Source organism: Heterodontus francisci, chromosome 5, assembly GCF_036365525.1.
Source record: "Heterodontus francisci isolate sHetFra1 chromosome 5, sHetFra1.hap1, whole genome shotgun sequence".
NCBI lineage: Eukaryota > Metazoa > Chordata > Chondrichthyes > Heterodontiformes > Heterodontidae > Heterodontus > Heterodontus francisci.
This window is the reverse complement of record NC_090375.1, coordinates 34,828,212-34,846,938: the sequence shown is the minus strand read 5'-3', so window position 1 is coordinate 34,846,938 and position 18,727 is coordinate 34,828,212. Positions and strand designations below refer to the sequence as shown.

The 18,727-nt window shown below is 43.5% G+C and overlaps 1 protein-coding gene across 6 annotated transcripts in view; it reads left to right on the top strand.

Moving 5' to 3' along the window:
- Positions 1–18,727, top strand: part of trpn1 (transient receptor potential cation channel, subfamily N, member 1) — a 375,819-nt gene that overhangs the window by 306,304 nt on the left and 50,788 nt on the right. For all 6 annotated transcript variants that reach the window (XM_068031339.1, XM_068031338.1, XM_068031337.1 and 3 more), the window contains 3 exons: positions 6,324–6,422; positions 8,745–8,891; positions 10,586–10,693. In XM_068031339.1, the coding sequence (XP_067887440.1) occupies positions 6,324–6,422; positions 8,745–8,891; positions 10,586–10,693 (354 nt within the window). The remainder of the gene's footprint in view (positions 1–6,323; positions 6,423–8,744; positions 8,892–10,585; positions 10,694–18,727) is intronic.

Below are 18,727 nucleotides of genomic sequence, written 5' to 3'. Positions count from 1 at the left end.
AGTGGGACCACATTAGCTGTTCTCCAGTCCTCTGGCACCTCCCCCGTGGCCAGAGAGGAATTAAAAATTTGGGTCAGAGCCGCTGCAATCGCCACCCTTGCCTCCCAAAGCATCCTGGGACACAAATCGTCCGGACCTGGAGATTTGTCCACTTTTAAGCCTGCCAAAACTTCCAATACCTTGTCACTCCCTATGACAATTTTCTCAAGAACCTCACAGTCTCTCTGAGTTCCATATCTACATCCTCATTCTCTTGGGTGAAGACAGATGTGAAGTATTCGTTCAACAACCTACCAATGTCCTCTGGCTCCACCCACAGATATGCCCCTTGGTCCCTAATGGGTCCTACTCTTTCCCTGGTTATCCTCTTCCTATTGGTATACTTATAGAATATCTTGGAATTTTCCTTACTTTTACCAGCCAGAGATTTCTCATATCCCCTCTTTGCTCTCCTAATTGCTTTCTTAAGCTCCATCCTACACTTTCTGTACTCCACTAATGCTTCCATTGATTTGCTCTCCTTGTATTTGCTAAAAGCCTCTCTTTTCCTTCTCATCATACCCTGAATGTTTCTGGTGATCCATGGTTCTCTGGGCTTGTTGCTCCTACCTATTACCCTAGAGGGAACATGTTGGGCCTGTACCCTCCCCATTTCCTTTTTGAATGCCCCCCACTGCTCTTCTGTAGATTTCCCGACAAGTAACTCTTTCCAGTCTACCTTGGCCAGATCCTACCTTATTTTACTAAAATTCGCTCTCCCCCAATCCAAAACCTTTTTTTGCAACTTGTCTATTTATTTCTCCATAACAAGCTTAAATTGTACCATGTTGTGGTCACAACCACCTGTCCGGCTTCATTCCCCAGAATTAGATCCAGCACTGCACCCTCCCTTGTTGGATCCTCTACATATTGAGCTAAAAGGTTCTCCTGTATACATTATAAGAACTCCACTCCATCTAAGCCCTTAACACGATGACTATCCCAATTAATGTTGGGAAAGTTGAAATCACCTCATATAATTACCCTATTATTATTTTTACACACCTCTGCGAATTGCGCACATATTTGCTCCTCAATTTCCCGCTGACTATCTGGGGGTCTACAGCAATGTGGCTGTCCCTTTTTTATTCCTAAACTCTATGCATAAAGCTTCATTTGATGCCCCCACCAAGATATCATCTCTTCTTACTGCAGTAACTGACTCCTTAACTAATATTGCAATGCCCCCTCCTCTTTTACCCCCTCCTCTGTCTCGCCTGAAGATTCTATATCCCGGGATATTGAGCCGCCAATCCTACCCCTCCCTCAACCATGTCTCTGTGATGGCTACTATATCACAATTCCACGTGTCAATCATTGCCCTTAACTCATCCGTTTTACCTGTAATATTCCTGGCATTAAAGTAGAGGCCATCCATCCTGGTCTTACTCCCTTGAAACTTAGTTCCGCTGTATTCCCTCTGACTTGTTTGCTTTCCTGTGTTTAGCTGTGTCCCTATTCTGCTAGGAGTCTGCGTCCCCTCCCCCTGCCAAATTAGTCTAAACTCCTCCCAACAGCACTCGCAAACCCGCCAGCAAGGATGTTAGTCCCCCTCTGGTTCAGATGTCGACCGTCCCGCTTGTACAGGTCCCACCTTCCCCAGAAACGGTCCCAGTGGAGCAGGAATCTAAAACCCACCCTCCTGCACCAACTCTTAAGCCACACATTCATCTGTGCTATTCTCCTATTTCTATACTCGCTAGCACGTGGCACTGGGAGTAATCCAGAGATTACAACCCGAGAGGTCCTGCTTTTTAGTCTACTGCCTAACTCCCTGAATTCTTGATGCAAGACCTCATCCCTCTTTCTACCTATATCATTGGTACCAACATGTACCATGACCTCTGCCTTATCCCCCTCCCCCTTCAGGATGCCCTGCAGCCGTTCAGTGACATCCCGGACCCTGGCACCAGGGAGTCAACACACCATCCTGGAGTCACGCTGATGGCCACAGTAGCGCCTATCCGTTCCCCTGACTATAGAATCCCCTATTACTATTGCTCTTCCTCTCTTTCCCCCTTCCTGTACAGACAGTCCGCTTGTGGTGCCAGAAGCTTGGCTCTGTCCGCACTCCCTGGAGGAACCAGCCTCATTAGCCTCCAAAATGGAATACCGATTTGCAAGCGGGACCCCAGGGGACTCCTGAACTACCTGCCTGTTTCTCTTGGACTGCCTGGTGGTCACCCATTCCCTTCCTTCCTCAAGTCCTTCAGCTGCGGTGTGACCACCTCTCTATACGTGTTATCCACGATGCTCTCAGACTCACGGATGCTCCACAGTGTTTCCAGCCGCCATTCCAGCTCTGAAACCCGAGCTTCCAGGAGCTGCAGTTGGACACACTTCCTGCACACATGCTGGTCCCGGGGACTGGAAATGTTCCCGGATTCCCACATGCAGCAAGAGGTGCAAACCACGGCTATAAGCTCTCCTGCCATGACTAAACCCTTGTAAACTTTGGAAGACTATTATAATAAAAAAATAAATCAACTAAGTCTTGCCAAAACAATGACCTACAATTCAATCCAGTTTGAAAAACACCCACCAGGACTTACTCACCAGTCAGCTGTGCTCTTTGGAAACTCTCGGCTCCCCTCACGCTCTTTGAGGACAGGTAAGAAATGTTCAAGGGTATTCAACATTTAGGAAGATTAGGTAAAAAGGAAAAGGAGGTGGGGTAGCATTGTTGTTAAAGGATGAGATCAGTACGTTAGTGAGAGAGGATATTAGATCAAAAGATCAAGGTGTAGGATCAGTTTGGATAGAGCTTAGAAACAGCAATGGGCAGCAAACACTGATAGTTGTTTATAGGCCACCAAACAGTAGTGGTAATGTAGGGCAGGGTATAAATCAGGAAATTAAATGTGCATGTAACAAGAGTAATACAGTAATCCTAGGGGACTTCAATCTATATATAGACTGGGTAAACCTAATTAGCAGTAATGCTGTGGAGGATGAATTCCTGGAATGTATACAGATGGTTTTCTAGAACAGTATGTTGAGCAACCAACTGGAGAACGGGCTATTTTAGATCTGGTATTGTGCAATGAGAAAGGGTTAAACAATAATCTCGTACTAAAGGAACCTTTAGGGAAAAGTGACCATAAATAATAGAATTTTACTTCAAGTCTGAAAGTTATGTAGTTCCATCCAAAACTAGGGTCTGCCCGCCCCAGGCCAATCAAGGCCCTTAAGTGGATTTTACCCGTGGCAAGCGGGCGTCCAGGAGATGTGAAAGGCCGCTCAGTGAAAGTTGGCGGCCTCTCAGCGTCCCGGGTGTGGACCCTGACAAACGGGCACAGGGTGCCTGATTGAGACCCACATCCACTTCCCCAACCATCCCCAGGACCTGAGACGCCCCTACACGACCACTCTTGCCTCGCCAGGACCCAACCGATCACACCGGCGAGGCAAACCAAACTTACCTGTAGTCCTGGTTCCATGTCCTTGGCTGGGCTACAGTCCAATCAGTCCCTCAAGCGGGGGATGTCTCGCCTCAGAACAATTAAAGCCTGGGGATCCATAAAATGCAGGTCAGGTCCCTGGGCCGGACGGAAGCGGGTTCGACACTGACTTTTACATCGGCAGCCAGCTCCCGTCTGCCTGATGTAAAATCCAGCCCTTTGTGTCTGTCTTCAGGGAGGAAGATACAAAAAACCTCCCAGAAATACTGGGGAACCTAGGGACTAACGAGAATGAGGAACTGAAAGAACTTAGTATTAGTAAAAAAATAGTACTGGATAAATTAATGGGACTGAAAGTTGATAAATTCCCTGGACCTGATGATCCACATCCCGGAGTGTTAAAAGAGATGGCTGGAGAGATAGTGGATGCATTGGTGTTCATCTTCCAAAATTCTATAGATTCTGGAGCAGTTCCTGAAGATTGGAAGGTAGCAAATGTAACCCCACTATTTAAGAAAGGAGTGAGAGAGAAAACGGGGCATTACAGACCGGTTAGCCTGACATCAGTAGCAGGGAAAATGCTAGAATCTATTATCAAGGATGTGATAACTGGACGCTTAGAAAATAATAGTAGGATTGGACAGAGTCGACATGGATTTATGAAGGGGAAATCATGTTTGGTACACCTGTTGGAGTATTTTGAGGATGTAACTAGCAGATTAGATAAGGGGGAACCAGTGGATGTGGTGAATTTGGATTTTCAGAAGGCTTTCAATAAGGTCCCAGACAGGAGGTTAGTAAACAAAATTGGAGCACATGGGATTGGGGGTAATATACTTGTGCCGTGAAGACCCCACCTGCCACGAATGAGGCCTATTAATTTTGTCATATGAAACATAAATTTTAAACTGTTGCTGAACTGAAGAGATGAATTGTTTAACGAGATCAGCAGTAGCTGGAAAAATTTGCATTTTAAGAGAATGGAACTGCTCCCTGATCCAATTAACCCAAATGGATTTTGATCACCAGACATTGAAGGTGGAGCAAGCCATCATTCCATTACCCCCCCACATCCTCCACCCACCCCACCCCACCCCACTGCCCACCACCCCCCCCCCCTCCCCCACACCACCGCCATTGCAGGTGTCTGCTAAGATGAAAGGAATCCACAAAACGCAGGAAGGTTTGTTGAACAAACAACTAGTCACATGGCTAACCTGCTGGCCAACTTGGAGATTTGAATTGTGCTCACAGGACAGTTTGAAGACAGAGACTGTTTTGAAGACAAAAGAGAAGGAAGGTCTCTCTCCCTGGCTCGCTCTCTCTCACGAATTTCCAAATCCACTGAAACCACTTAAACCTCAAGAAAGAAGACTCCCACATCGAAACAAGTTTGAAAGTGTGCACTGGGCCCCAACGAAGCGGCAAGATTTAACTGCAATCAAAGACTCTACATCAAACTCAAAGGACAGAAAATGAACCCCAGCTATTGCTTCAAACTTATCCCCTTTATTCTTACTTCTTTTCTGTTTCTATCTGTGTATGTGTTTATCACGTATGCATGCTAGCGTGGTCGGGTTGCGTATTCGTAGTAATTTTAACCGAATTAGAGTTTTAAGGTTAATAAACTTACACCTTTCTTGTTTAAATCTAAGAAAACCTGTCTTACAGTTGGAGAGCAGTGGACAAGGATTCACTGAGGGGAAGCTAAAAACACGGTGTTTTAAAAATTAAACCCTGTTACGGTCAAACTAGGCAAAGGCTGAGAGGGAACCCCTAGACCCCTTTCTCAGCTGGTTGTAACACTGGCATAGACTGAGATTTGGTTAATGGACAAAAAACCGAGAGTAGGAATAAACGGGTCATTCTCAGGTTGGCAGGCTGTGACTCGTGGGATGTCACCAGAATCGGTCCTTGGGCCCCAGCTATTCACAATCTGTATTAATGATTTGGATGTGAGGATCAAATTAATATTTCCAAGTTTGCTGGTGATACAAAACTAGGTAGGAATGTGAGTTGTGAGAAGGATGCAAAGAGGCTTCAAGGGGTTTTAGACAGGCTGAGTGGGCAAGAACATGGCAAATGGAATATAATATGGAAAAATGTGAAGTTATCCACTTTGGTAGGAAAAACAGAAATGCAGAACATTTCTTAAATGGTGAGAGATTGAGAAGTGTTGATGTCCAAAGGGACCTGGGTGTTCTTGTTCATAAGTCACGGAAAGATAACGTGCAGGTGCAGCAAACAATTAGGAAGGCAAATAGAATGTTGGTCTCTATTGCAAAAGGATTTGAGTGCGGGAATAAAGACATCTAGCTGTAATTGCAGAGAGCCTTAGGGAGACCACACCTGGAGTATTGTGTACAGTATTGGCCTCCTTACCTAAGGAAGGATATAGTTGCCATAGAGGGAGTGCAACAAAGGTTCACCAGACTGATTCCTGGGATAGTGGGATAATCCTATGAGGAGAGATTGAGGAAACTGAGCCTAGACTTTCCAGAGTTTAGAAGAATGAGAGGTGATCTCATTGAAGCATACAAAATTCTTACAGGGCTTGACTGGGTTGATGCAGGAAGGATGTTTCCCCTGGCTGGGGGTGTCTAGAACCAGGAGACACTGTCTCAGCATAAGAGGTCGGCCATTTAGGACTGAGAAGAGAAAGAATTTCTAGATATTAAAGATATCAAGGGATATGGGGATAGTGCGGGAAAATGGCATTGAGGTAGAAGATCAGCCATGATCTAGTTGAGTGGCAGAGCAGGTTCGAGGGGCCAAGTGGCCTATTCCTGCTCCTATTTCCTATGTTCCTTGGATGCCATATTTGTTAGCTATTATTCTTCCTGAATATAATTATTTTGTTTGCTTTTTCTTTTCATTTACCAGGAGGGAATGAATGCAATTCATTTAGCTGCTAAAAATGGACACATTAATGTTCTGGAAGCTCTGAAAGGCACCGTATCCTTTAAAATAACCAGTACGAAGGTCAGAGACACTGCCTGTCTTTTTATTTCATGTTCTCTTCTAGTTTTAATTTATATTAGCTTTAGTATCAATTTAGTTATCATTTGAAACTTAGAGGCAAGCTTAAAAATGTCTCACATAACTTTGCCAAATTGCTATAGTCATTACAGTGTAATTATATACCAACAGTATTTTTTTCTGATAATTGACAGTTAATTATTCATTAATAGTCTCAGTTGTTGCACTTGTTTATCTGTCGCACATCAGTGGTGTAGAACAGACTTGTCATAGACAAAAGTTCAATCAATTTAGGGTTCTTCCATTCTTTGCAATACCTATCCAGGGGTTCATGATATGGCGTAGATCTTCAGATTGGCTAAATCAAGCGAATTTGATTGAAAAACAAGGCAGTGATCTGTAACATCAGATCTCCACCTTCTTCCAGGACATGGATCACTGGCATCAGAAGCACTGGCCACAAGCATTCAAGAGTTTAATTTAAATAGTAAAATGCTCCCTCCCTCCCAATGCCCTGTGAGAAATTTCCAGGTGTTTGTACATGCAGGATGCTTATTCAAAATTGTGGCAGTTCAAAATGGGGATCCAAAGGTACCAGGAAATGACAAGTATTTGGAAATTAATTTATACAACACAGTAATTTTCAGATAAAGAGGAGATGGATGTGCACCCTTCCTGTGCTATGGGGATGCCTAAGTAAGATCTTCTTGGTCTTTAGACCCTGATGCCTACCTATGTTCCTAGCCTCTTGCTGTCTTCATTTGTGTCAGCCATGGCTCAGTTGGTAGCAAGCTTGTATCTGTGTCAAGAATTCTGGGTTCAAGTCCCACTCCATGACTTGAGCACAAAAATCAAGACTGATGTTCCGGTGCAGTACTGAGGAGTGCTGCACTGTCGGAGGTGCTGCCTTTTGGATGAGACTTTAAACTGAGGTCCTGTCTGCCTTCTCAGATGGACGTAAAAGATCTCGTAGGCACTATTTTGAAGAAGAGCAGGGGAGTTATCCCTGGTGTCCTGACCAATATTTATCCCTCAATCAACATCACAAAAGAACAGATTATCTGATCATTATCGCATTGCTGTTTGTGGGAATTTGCTTTGAGCAAATTCTACATTACAACAGTGACTACACTTCAGAAGTGCTTCAGTGGGTGTAAAGTGCTTTGAGACATCCAGTGGTCATGAAAGGTGCTATATAAATTCAAGTATTTCTTTCTGTTTGCTTTTTCATTGCCCACTTCTTCATAACAGCAAGACAAAAGTATTCCCATTGGGAAACCCATGTCTAGAGTACAAAATTGTACTTGGAGCAGAGCTGAGTAAAAATAGTAGTAAAAGTCCTGACTCAAACCTGAAATACTAAAAATATTGGCATACAAAGAGATGCCAACCTTCATTAGCAGCCCAAAAAATGTCCTCCTCAGTGAGGTCTTTTCACCAGTGATGTAGTGGCGGCTTTTATGCAGGGGTAAGTTTGGGCGGAAATGAGGAGGAATGGAACGAAGGAGTCAGGCACTTAGAGCATGACTACCCGACCCAAACCCGATGGGACCCAACGGGTCAGGCCGGGTCGGACACACTCTATCACCACCTCCAGTACGTGGCTCTAATGTTAATGTACTTTTTGGACTTGAAAGGTTGTTTAGTTACAGTTTTTTAAGCTTGTGCGGATAAGCAAAAAAGTGAAAAACGGAAGCTAGGTTAACAGATGGTCAGGTAGGGCACGGGAAAAAATGAAAGGACTCGGGTCGGTTTGGGCTCGGGTCGGATGTGGTTCTGTCGGGCTCGGGTCAGGTTTCATTTGCAGACCCGAGCCGGCCTTTACAGCCAGTGCCCCTTGACCCAATTGTAACGTGGCTACAGTTTGGCAGATTTGAGGTAGCAGCCTTTAAGAACAACTTTAACTCTGTCCGTGGACCCAAAGCCCCAGTAATTCAAAGGAGAATGCAGCTTTATTTGTTTACAATCAGCCTTCTACCATTCAGTAAGCTATCAGTAATCTTATAGGAATGCACTTATACTCTATTCTATCTGTGAATGAATAGAAGGTAAAAGCAGAACTAAAACTGCCCTTGTGTGCTACTGTGAATGTTCAAGATCACCATTTCTTCAAAAACAAAATCAAATCTTTGTATATATCCCACAAACCTGTTGAAAATGTTGTGAGTAATTTGCCAGTTAAATGGCTGTTAGGATCTTGACTTTTTTTTTACTCTAGATGATTTTTTCAGGTTGAGCGCCTTAGCGCATAATCATCGGCGAGCTTGCATTCCCTGAAACCTAAATGCAGCTTAATCTAATAAAACGTCTTTTCCTTCTCTGAAGACTGGATTCACAGCCCTTCATGTGGCTGCACATTTTGGTCAGATGGACTTTGTGAGGGAGATTCTCACCAAGGTGCCAGCAACCATGTGCAGTGAGACTCCAAAGACCACCAGCGAGGGACAACTAATGAAGGATCAAGCGAGCGAGGTAGTAAGAGTTGACATCTCCTTACACCAAACACTATGATGGGTTGGCAGATATGAACAAAGAAATATGCCACTAAGATCTGTTTTTTGCTTTTAAAGCAGTTTTGTTAGGCCTCCACCAAACGCCTAACTTTGTATTTTTAATAGCGAATCAATATTATGCAAAGTTTTCAATTGAGGATTACAGTACCTCTAGAATCAAGCACTGGCAAAACAAATGAAAGCACCTACCTTGTTACCAGAATGTTACCAGGGCGCCAAGGCTTAAATTATGAGGAGGGATTGCATAAACTAAGCTTATATTCCCTGGAGTATAGAAGGTTAAGGGGTGACTTGATTGGGGTTTTTATGATTTTCAAGGGAATCAATAGGGTTGATAGAGGGAAACTTTTTCCACTGATGGGGGAGTCTAGGTTAATGGAATTTTATGATCAGAGCTAGACCATTCAAGAGAGAAGTTAGGAAACATTTCTTCACGCAAAGGGTGGTAAAAGTATGGAACTCTCTCCCTCAAAAAGCAGCAGATGCAAGCTCAATTGACCATTTTAAATCTGAGATCATTAGATTTTTGCTAGCCAAGGGTGCAAAAGGATATAGAGCCCAGGCAGCTGGAAGGACTTAAGATACAGATCAGCCATGATCTCATTGAAGAGCGGAACAGGCTCAAGGGGCTGAATGGCCTACTCCTGTTCCTTTATTCCTATGCCTTGGATTTAGGATCAAAGCTCTGATTACAAAAAAGTTTATTCATTAAAACAAATGATTGACATGTGAGGACATTGCCTCTGTTGAATTCAGCTCAGAAGGAGAATGTAGAGGTCAATCTATGGCAGACGTCAAGGGGCCCACGTGAAATGAACCAATACAGTCTTTGATGCAGTAAATCCCTGTTGCTACTGGTAATGAGTACACATTGTTTCAAAGTTGGCTATTAATCCTTCAGTCTTACTCAGTGGTTAAAGTTATGTGGTGGAGAGAGTTCCAAGGATACTGCAATACTAGTGCAAAGAGGGAAGCTCAGCATTGTGCCACATCTAGGAAATACTCCACACATAAGATAAGAAAAATCACTTCCTGATGCATTTTTATTCAAAGATAGAATTCATTATACTCACATTAATTATCGGGCCAGATTTTGCTGGCATGGAGCTTCACATGCCCTGCCCATGTTACTTAGATTTGTTCATGCACATTTAGGTTTTAAATTTTCTTGCTGCAAGTGTGAACTGATAACAGCGGGCTAACTATGATAGGTTGTAAGTTTGTTTGACACTCAGAAGAGATTAGCCTGAATAGTGAAGTAGGACTTTCGCCATTCACTTCGCAAGCCTTTGTTGCAGGTTGAAGTTGTCTCTGCTGCTTGACGCATGAACCCCGCCAAGTCCTGTATACAGCGGGGGTGAATTTCCATAAAGGTTTAACCTAGTCAGCCATTGTAACTTTAGTGGCAGATCTGTGGAAGCTCTGGAGAAACAGCGTAATCACCATTTAACTGTGAGAGATAACTGGCTGTGAGTCAAAGAGGAATTTTCTTAATTATTCAGAGAATTCCTAAAAATAAGGTCACTTTTTTAGGAAGATGGTGCCCCTTTCATGAAGATATCAAGTGAAAACTGGAGGAGTAATTGTTCAGTAGTCAGTGTTGTGGGAATAAGGGTTGATCTGGAATTAAAGCCTTTATTGTTTTTGCTTCAGTCAGGGTACACGCCATTACACTTGGCAGCACAGTCTGGACATGAGAACTTGGTGCGGCTTCTACTTAACTACCCAGGGGTCCAGGTGGACACACAAACCAGCCTGCAGGTGAGTGATCAGCTGCACTGAATTAACTTGTGTTTGTGTCATTTACTGCTTCACAGTGCTCACTTGGTTTCACTGTGGTGAAATTACTGAACCTGAGCTCTTTAGGCTTATGAAGTACACATTAGCATGACTTCCTCTGTGTGCTATTTGTAATAGTCATACACCTTTTCATTATCTTATTCCTATTCTACTTTCTTCCTTCCTGAATGTGATGAATCATGATGATCCAAGGTCCCTCTGATGACCGCTCTAAGAGGCTGCCCTTGACAGTGAGGGGTAAACTTTCATCTTCAACACATGGGTGCTAATCTGGCAGGGTTGATCACCTGCCTGTTTGGGTGAGTGAGCCCATCTGATTCCATTGAAATGAATGCAATGAAATCTGGATGATCTGACCTGCTGGTTCAACGACCACATGGTGAAGATGACAATTTAACCCCCTAGTGGCTGCAGCCTATCCTATTAGTCTGGTTTTGACACATCATCCATACATGTTCATACGCATCGGCTAGCAGGAATTACTGACTGGATAGTGATCAGGAGTAGAGATCCTGAGAAAGTTCCTCTCCCTGTATCTTGAGCGTTGAGGTCACTTATAACAGGGGCAATTTTGACATTGGACAAAAGTATGACATGTGGTATAAGCATTTTGATGACTTCAGTGGAAACAAAAATTGGGAGAAGTGTTTAACAGGTGGCTGAGCTGCTGTTGTCCATTTTACTAGATTATCTAAAGTCGATCATGCATCCTGCCGAGATCAACGAATTCAGCAGAGACAGGTGATCAAACCCTCAAGCTTCCTGGTCTGTAAGAGCACTAGATTGTGCATTTACCAACTTGGCCACCAGGGGGAGCTCTGACATTGTAAAAGGAGACTTGTGACTATAACACCCAAGCAATAACAACAATAACTTATATTTTATATAGCACCTTTCACATAATAAAACATCCCAAGGAGCATTATAAAACAAAATATGAAACCAAGCAGCACAAGGAGATATTAGGTCAGATGACCAAAAGCTTGGTCAAATAGGTAGGTTTTAAGGAGTGTCTTAAAGGAGGAAAGCTAGGTAGAAGGACGAAGAGGTGTAGGGAGGGTATTTCAGACCTTGGGGCCGAGGCAACTGAAGGTGTGACCACCAATGGTAGAGCGATTAAAATCAGGGATGCTCCAGAGGCCAGAATTAGAGGAGTGCCGATATCTTGAAGGGTTGTGGGAGCTGGAGGAGATTACAGAGATAGGGAGGGACGAGGCCATGGAGGGATTTGAAAATAAAGATGAGAATTTTAAAATCAAGACGTTGTTTGACTGGGAGCCAATGTAGGTCAGCGAACACAGGGGTGGTAGGTGAACGGGACTTGGTGCGAGTTAAGACATGAGCAGCAGAGCTTTGGATGACCTCAAGATTACGGAACGTGAGAGACCAGTCAGGAGTGCGCTGGAATAGTCAAGTCTAGAGGTAACGAAGGCATGAATGAGTGTTTCAGCAGTTGATGAGCTGAGACAGGGCAAAGTCGGGCAATGCTACAGAGGTGGAAATAGCAGTGAACATACGCAATATGTTTGTATTCTCATGTTTATTAATAAAGACTCTTTCAGCCTATGTTGGTTTTCTCCCCCAGTACTCACACCAGAAATTGTCAGCCATTATCTTTCTTAATTTTTTTTGACCCAAATGGGAACATGTCATTTTACAACACTAAGGTTTTTTTTAGTGGAACTAGATGTGTAAAGATAATTACTTGCACCAGGGTGTTATAGAATTGAAGTAAAAAAAACTTGCATTTATATATTGCTTTATCATGCCCTCAGAACATCCCAAACTGCTTTATGGCCAATGAATTACCAGGAAATTGAATGTCTTAGTCGCTTGTTATTTTCTCTCTTTACCTATCTTCACCCCTCAGAAGTCCTCCCTTGGGGCATGCACACCTGTAGTCACCTACTGGAGACCCCTCAAGCACAATCCTCGACCACCTGACAAGAGGCTCAAGACACAGAGTTCCACTTAATAGACTTCCAGATCAGACTTTCTAAATAACTCACATCTTAAAACTAATGGGCAAAAAATGGCGAGTCACTTGCCTGTGAATTTACGAAAAGGCAGCATTAGGACTGTGAGGGTGGAATTGTTTACTTACTGATAGCTGCAAGATTAAAGAAACATATAGCGGGTTCCTGCCAAGGAGGAAGTCAAGCCTGTGAAAGGAAGATGGAGGGAGCTGAAAAAAATAGATGTATTATTGAATTGTTATTTGGTAGTACAGAACTTGAGTATTGCTGAAAATAGAGACATGTTGAAGAATTTTGTCTTGCACTCATTAGGACAATCCGCAAGAATGCCACTGTAATGGAAAATAACAACTTTATACTGTATGAGACAGTATAAAGTTGTTGTTTTCCCTTATATTGCTATTCTTTCAGATTTTCCTGATGGGTGCAAGACGAAAAACTTCGATAACATGTCTATTTTCAGCAATATTATTGAATTATCACCTTTTTCGTTACAAAGCACACTTGGATAATATTCAAGTGTTTTATTGTTCTTTTTCAGAGATCTCTACTTTGCCCCTACCCCACTGCAGGTTGGCAGAGAAAGAAGGGTGATTGCCGGCTAGACTGTCAATCCAGTAGGCAACGGGCAGGGTGCATACTGTGCCCGGCTAAAGGAGTCAATGTGGGACAGACTCCATGATTGCGGCCAGGCCTAGTGTAAAGTAAAAAGGGGAGCAGCCGTCACAAAACATGCTGTAGTGTATAGACACAATGGGAGGGCTGAAAATTCAGCAGGGTGCCAGCTATTTAAAGGCATCCTGTAAGGCCTTAAAAGGAAGGTACATTTTAACAGTGGTGGGTGGTGGGCAACAAGATGAATACAACCAGGGGTCCCCAAGTTCTCTCATTCATCGGTGGAGATGCTGATTAATCAAGTGAGCAGCAGAAAAAAGGGCATCAGGTGCTCAGACAAATTCATCAACATGCATGGAGAGAGATGGCAAAAATTGACAATGCCACCTGCATTGTCCCCAAGAGTTGGCTGCAGTGTGAGAGAGAAAAGTTATTTGACCAGGAATACCAAGGTAAGACTCCCCTTCACATCTCTCATACTCTCTGCATACACATGCATACCTTACATTAGTCTCAGTACCATTAATCCTACCTCTGCTCACTTCTCACAGTTTTCCTCCAGTCAGCAGGCAGCACTTCACTTTACTGCACCTCTTTCTGGCTTGCAATCACACCCTCAAAACCTGCCATTGCCCTCACAACTAATTCTCCCACTTTGCCACACCTTAGCTCTGCATACCATCAAGCAGGTTATGCTAAGCTGCCTCGTACATTTTGAAAATCTTTAAACAGGGCAAACAGAGCCCATTTCCACTCCTCTTGCAAGAGACAAAAGGAAGGAGGGCATGAGAATAGGAGGAGGTTCAGCTACTCTACCGACAATGGCACCTGTGGAAGAGACCACCATCAACATCATTGACTGAGAGGACACACAGCATCAAAGATGGCCAGACTGAAGGCCAGGAATAGGAAGGCGTTTGGCATCTTCCTTTTCTCTTTCTGCTTAACATTCTCACTCACACAGTCGCACACGCAACATGACAATCTACTGGTGCATTGTATTGTCACTCATCTGCTGGTCACTCATCCACTCTTGCCACTACTTGTGAACCCTTATCACTCTTCCCAGTTTCTGGGTCCATTATACAACTCAGTTATTGCAGTCACACAGGCTACTAAGGAGAACTGGCATTCTTACCCTTCCAAGTATTAATAGAAGAATGAACAGCCTTCTCGGTAAAGAGCGTGAGCTCAAAGGGTCTGCGCTGGACAATTCTGCGTTTTCAACTGAGCAGGTGGAAAGAATGGCCCAGGAATATAGGTCACTGGATGGCCAGCTCTGCTAAAAAGGCCCAGCCCCTAAAGGAAGATGATTTCTGAGCACCAGCAAACTATCACTGCATTGGACTGCCTTCTGTGGAGCCTCCAGAACATGATGGAGAGTGTAGAGGAATCCAACCAATTTATGTAGGATTCTAACGCATGGTATCAAGACTCTGTCGTCAACCACGGAGCATGTGCTCAACTCAATGGACGCTGCAATTACACTTTCCCTGCAGGGGTCTGTGGCATCAGTAATTGCAGCTCTCAGTGATGCACATTCTGAGGCCATGCAAGCTCTGGGCTCTACCATTTCCTCTGTCTTGGATGGGCTGGCAGGTCAAATAGAACGGGGTTTGAATAAGATCACAGATGTCCTACAGCCTCCTCTCTGCAGATCAGTGCGAGAGCTGAGCCAGAGCCTTGTAGAAGGGGGCAGTCATGCAATGGGAATGGAATATATTGACATGATGAAAGCGCATCTGGACCCTCATAACCCCTTGAGCCAATTCCTGGCCCTGGTGATGGAAGCCAGCAGGGTCAAACTGCCATGGCGGATGCTGAGGTGCTGCCATGTGCAGCGAAGTTTCCTCTGGCCCAAGGTCCAGCGGCAGTAGTGAGGTCTCAGCACCCACACCTTGAAAGTCAAGCTCGAGTGTAAACTTAAAATTCTAGCAACATCCCTGCTAAGTTCCGTCAATTGTTGCAGTGATCAGTCTGCCACTATTAAAGCAACCTTTTAAAATCCACTTATTTATTCATCCCTGTTGACTCAGCAACAATATCATCGATGATTGACGTTGCCTGAAAGTTTATACTTGGCTGGTCGAAGTAGATAAGGAGTTCAATGTCTGAGAGTCACCCCTCCGTGATTCTGGATGTCAATGAGATTGTTCTATACAGGATGCAACAGCCACTTAACAACTGTTCAAAACAAGTGACGTCAGCCAATGATTGTGGGAACATGGCAGTAAAGCTGGCACTTAATACTATGACTCATTTCCCCATTTATAATGAATTGGTCTTCAAAACAATTTTGAAATATATCAGTTATTTTGCAAACTTTGGTGCGACGTCACTAAATTGATAAAGAAGCAAAACTACTTGGAATTATCTGGTTGTCAGGCTGAAAGTTTCCAAAAATAGAGGATAGGTGACGAGAGTATATAACAAAAGTTTTTTTTTTATTCGTTCATGGGATGTGGGCTGTGCCAGCATTTATTGCCCATCCCTAATTGCACTTGAGAAGGTGGTGGTGAGTCCTGCACTAAGTCTGTACAACTGTTCGTGAGAACAAATAGGAATTGACGTAGAATTGCAGAGAATTTTACAGCACAGAAATAGACTAAAGGGAAAGTCAGTAGATGAGCAGTGGCAGACATTTAAGCAGATATTTCATAACACTCAGCAAGCATTTATTCCGGTCAGAAGGAAAGACTCAATGAGAACGATGAACCACCCGTGGATAACAAAGGAAGTTAAGGAAAGTATCAAATCAAAAACAAAGGCATACAAAGCGGCCAAAGCTAGTGGTAGGCCAGAGGATTGGGAATCTTTTAGGAACCAGCAGCAGATGACTAAAAAACTAATAAAGAGGGAGAAAATGGATTATGAGAGTAAATTGGCAAGAAATATAAAAACAAACAGTAAGAGCTTCTACGGGTATATAAGATGGAACAGAGTAGCTAAAGTAAGTGTGGGACCCTTAGAGGATGAGACTGGGGAATTAATAACAGGGAACAGGGAAATGGCAGATAACTTAAACCAATATTTTGCATTGGTCTTCACGGTGGAGTACACTCTGAACATCCCAACAATAATAGATGAGCAAGGTGTAAATGGGAGGGAGGAACTTGTAACAATCTCTATCACGAGGGAAAAGGTGCTGGACAAACTGATGGAACTAAAGGCAGACAAGTCGCCAGGACCTGATGGCCTGCACCTAAGGGTGTTAAAAGAAGTGGCTGCAGAGATAGTGGAGGCATTGGTCATAATATACCAAAACTCACTGGATTCCGGTAGGGTACCAGCAGATTGGAAAACCGTTAATGTGACACCCCTATTCAGGAAAGGAGGAAGACAGAAAGTAGGAAACTATTGACCAGTTAGCTTAACATCAGTCATAGGGAAAATGCTGGAGTCCGTTTTTAAGGAAGAAATAGCAGGACATTTAGAAAAACATAATGCAATCAAACAGAGTCAACATGGTTTTATGAAAGGGAAATCATGTTTGATAAATTTGTTACAGTTCTTTAAGGATATAACAAGCAGAGTGGATAAAAGGGAACCAGTAGATGTAGTGTATTTGGATTTTCAGAGGGCTTTCGATAAGGTGCCACATAAAAGGTTATTGCACAAAATAAGAGCTCAGGGTTTTGGGGGTAATGTGTTGGCATGGATTGAGGATTGGCTAAAACACAGAAAGCAGAGAGTCGGGATTAATGGGTCTTTTTCAGGTTGGAAAGTCGTAACTAGTGGGGTGCCACAAGGATCTGCCCTAGGGCCTTAACTATTTACGAAAGATATATTAATGACTTGGAGGAAGGGACAGAGTGTAATGTATCCAAATTTGCTGATGATACAAAAGTAGGTGGGAAGGCATGTTGTGATGAGGACACAAAGAACCTGCAAAGGGATATAGATAGGTTAAATGAATGGGCAAAAACTTGGCAGATGGAGTTCATTGTGGGAAAGTGTGAGGTCATCCACTTTGGTAGGAAGAATAAAAAGGCAGATTATTATTTAGATGGAGAAAGACTACAAAATACTGCACTACAGAGGGATGTGGGTGTTCTTGTACATGAAACACAAAAAGGTAGCATGCAGGTGCAGCAAGTAATTAGGAAGGCAAATGGAATTTTGGCCTTTATTGCTAAGAGGTTGGAGTTTAAAAATAGGGAAGTTGTGTTACAACTGTACAGGGTGTTGGTGAGGCCATACCTGGAGTACTGCATACAGTTTTAGTCCCCGAATTTAAGGAAGGATATACTAGCATTGGAGGCAGTTCAGAAAAGGTTCACTAGGCTGATTCCTGGGATGAAGGGGTTGTCTTATCAAGAACCGCTAATCAGGTTAGGCCTTTATTCATTGAGTTTAGAAGAATGAGAGGTTATCATTGAAACATATTAGATTCTAAGGGGACTTGACAGGGTAGATGTTGAGAATATGTTTCCACTGGTGGGTATCTCGAACTAGGGGACATAGTTACAGAATAAGGGGTCACACATTTAAAACTGAGATGCGAAGGAATTTCTTCTCTCAGAGGGTGGTGAATCTCTGGAATTCTCTACCTCAGAGAGTTGTGGAGGCTAGGTCACTAAATGTATTTAAGGAGGAGGTAGTTAGATTTTTGAGATCTCGGGGAGTCGAGGGTTATGCGGAGCAGGCCGAAAGAGGAATTGAGTCCTGGGACAGATCAGTCATGCTGTTATTGAATGGTGGGGCAGGCTTTAGGGGCTGAATGGCCTGCTCCTGCTCCTATTTCTTATGTTCTTATGTAGACCATTTGGTCTATAATCCACATGAGCCTCCCCTCACTTTACTTCATCTCAGCCTATCACCCTGTTTAATCCTTTCTTCCACATGTACTTATCTAGTTTCCCCATTTACCATACTTTTAAAAAATATACTATTTGCTTTCCCTCAAACATGCATATTAAATATTACATTGAAATATTAATTTGTGCTAAACGTTGGGGGGTGATATTTCCCTGTAGATAGCTTTAACATCAAAGTTGCATAAGTACAGCATTTTCCACTTACCAATACTTTTTTCCAGTAAAATCCAGAAAAATAATGTTTTTTTCTACATTACAATAGTGACTGCACCTCAAAAGGACTCCATTAGCTGTAAAGTGCGGTGCAACATCCTGAGTTTGTGAAAGGCGCTATATAAATGCATGTTTTCCGTTTCAAATCTTTCTTTTCCCAACAGCAGGAATTCCAGCTGAAGGGCTGGATTTTGTTGTCCTGTTGCAGAGAGTGGCAGGGGGTGCAGAAAATGGTGGCCGCCCCATATGGGAGATACGCTGCCGCGGTTATGCGGCGGGCGGCCACATACCATGTTAATGGCTCCTCTCCCCACACCCACCCCGCCAATCACGTGGCAATGGTGGCATTAGCAATGCCGTTCACAGCGTCACAT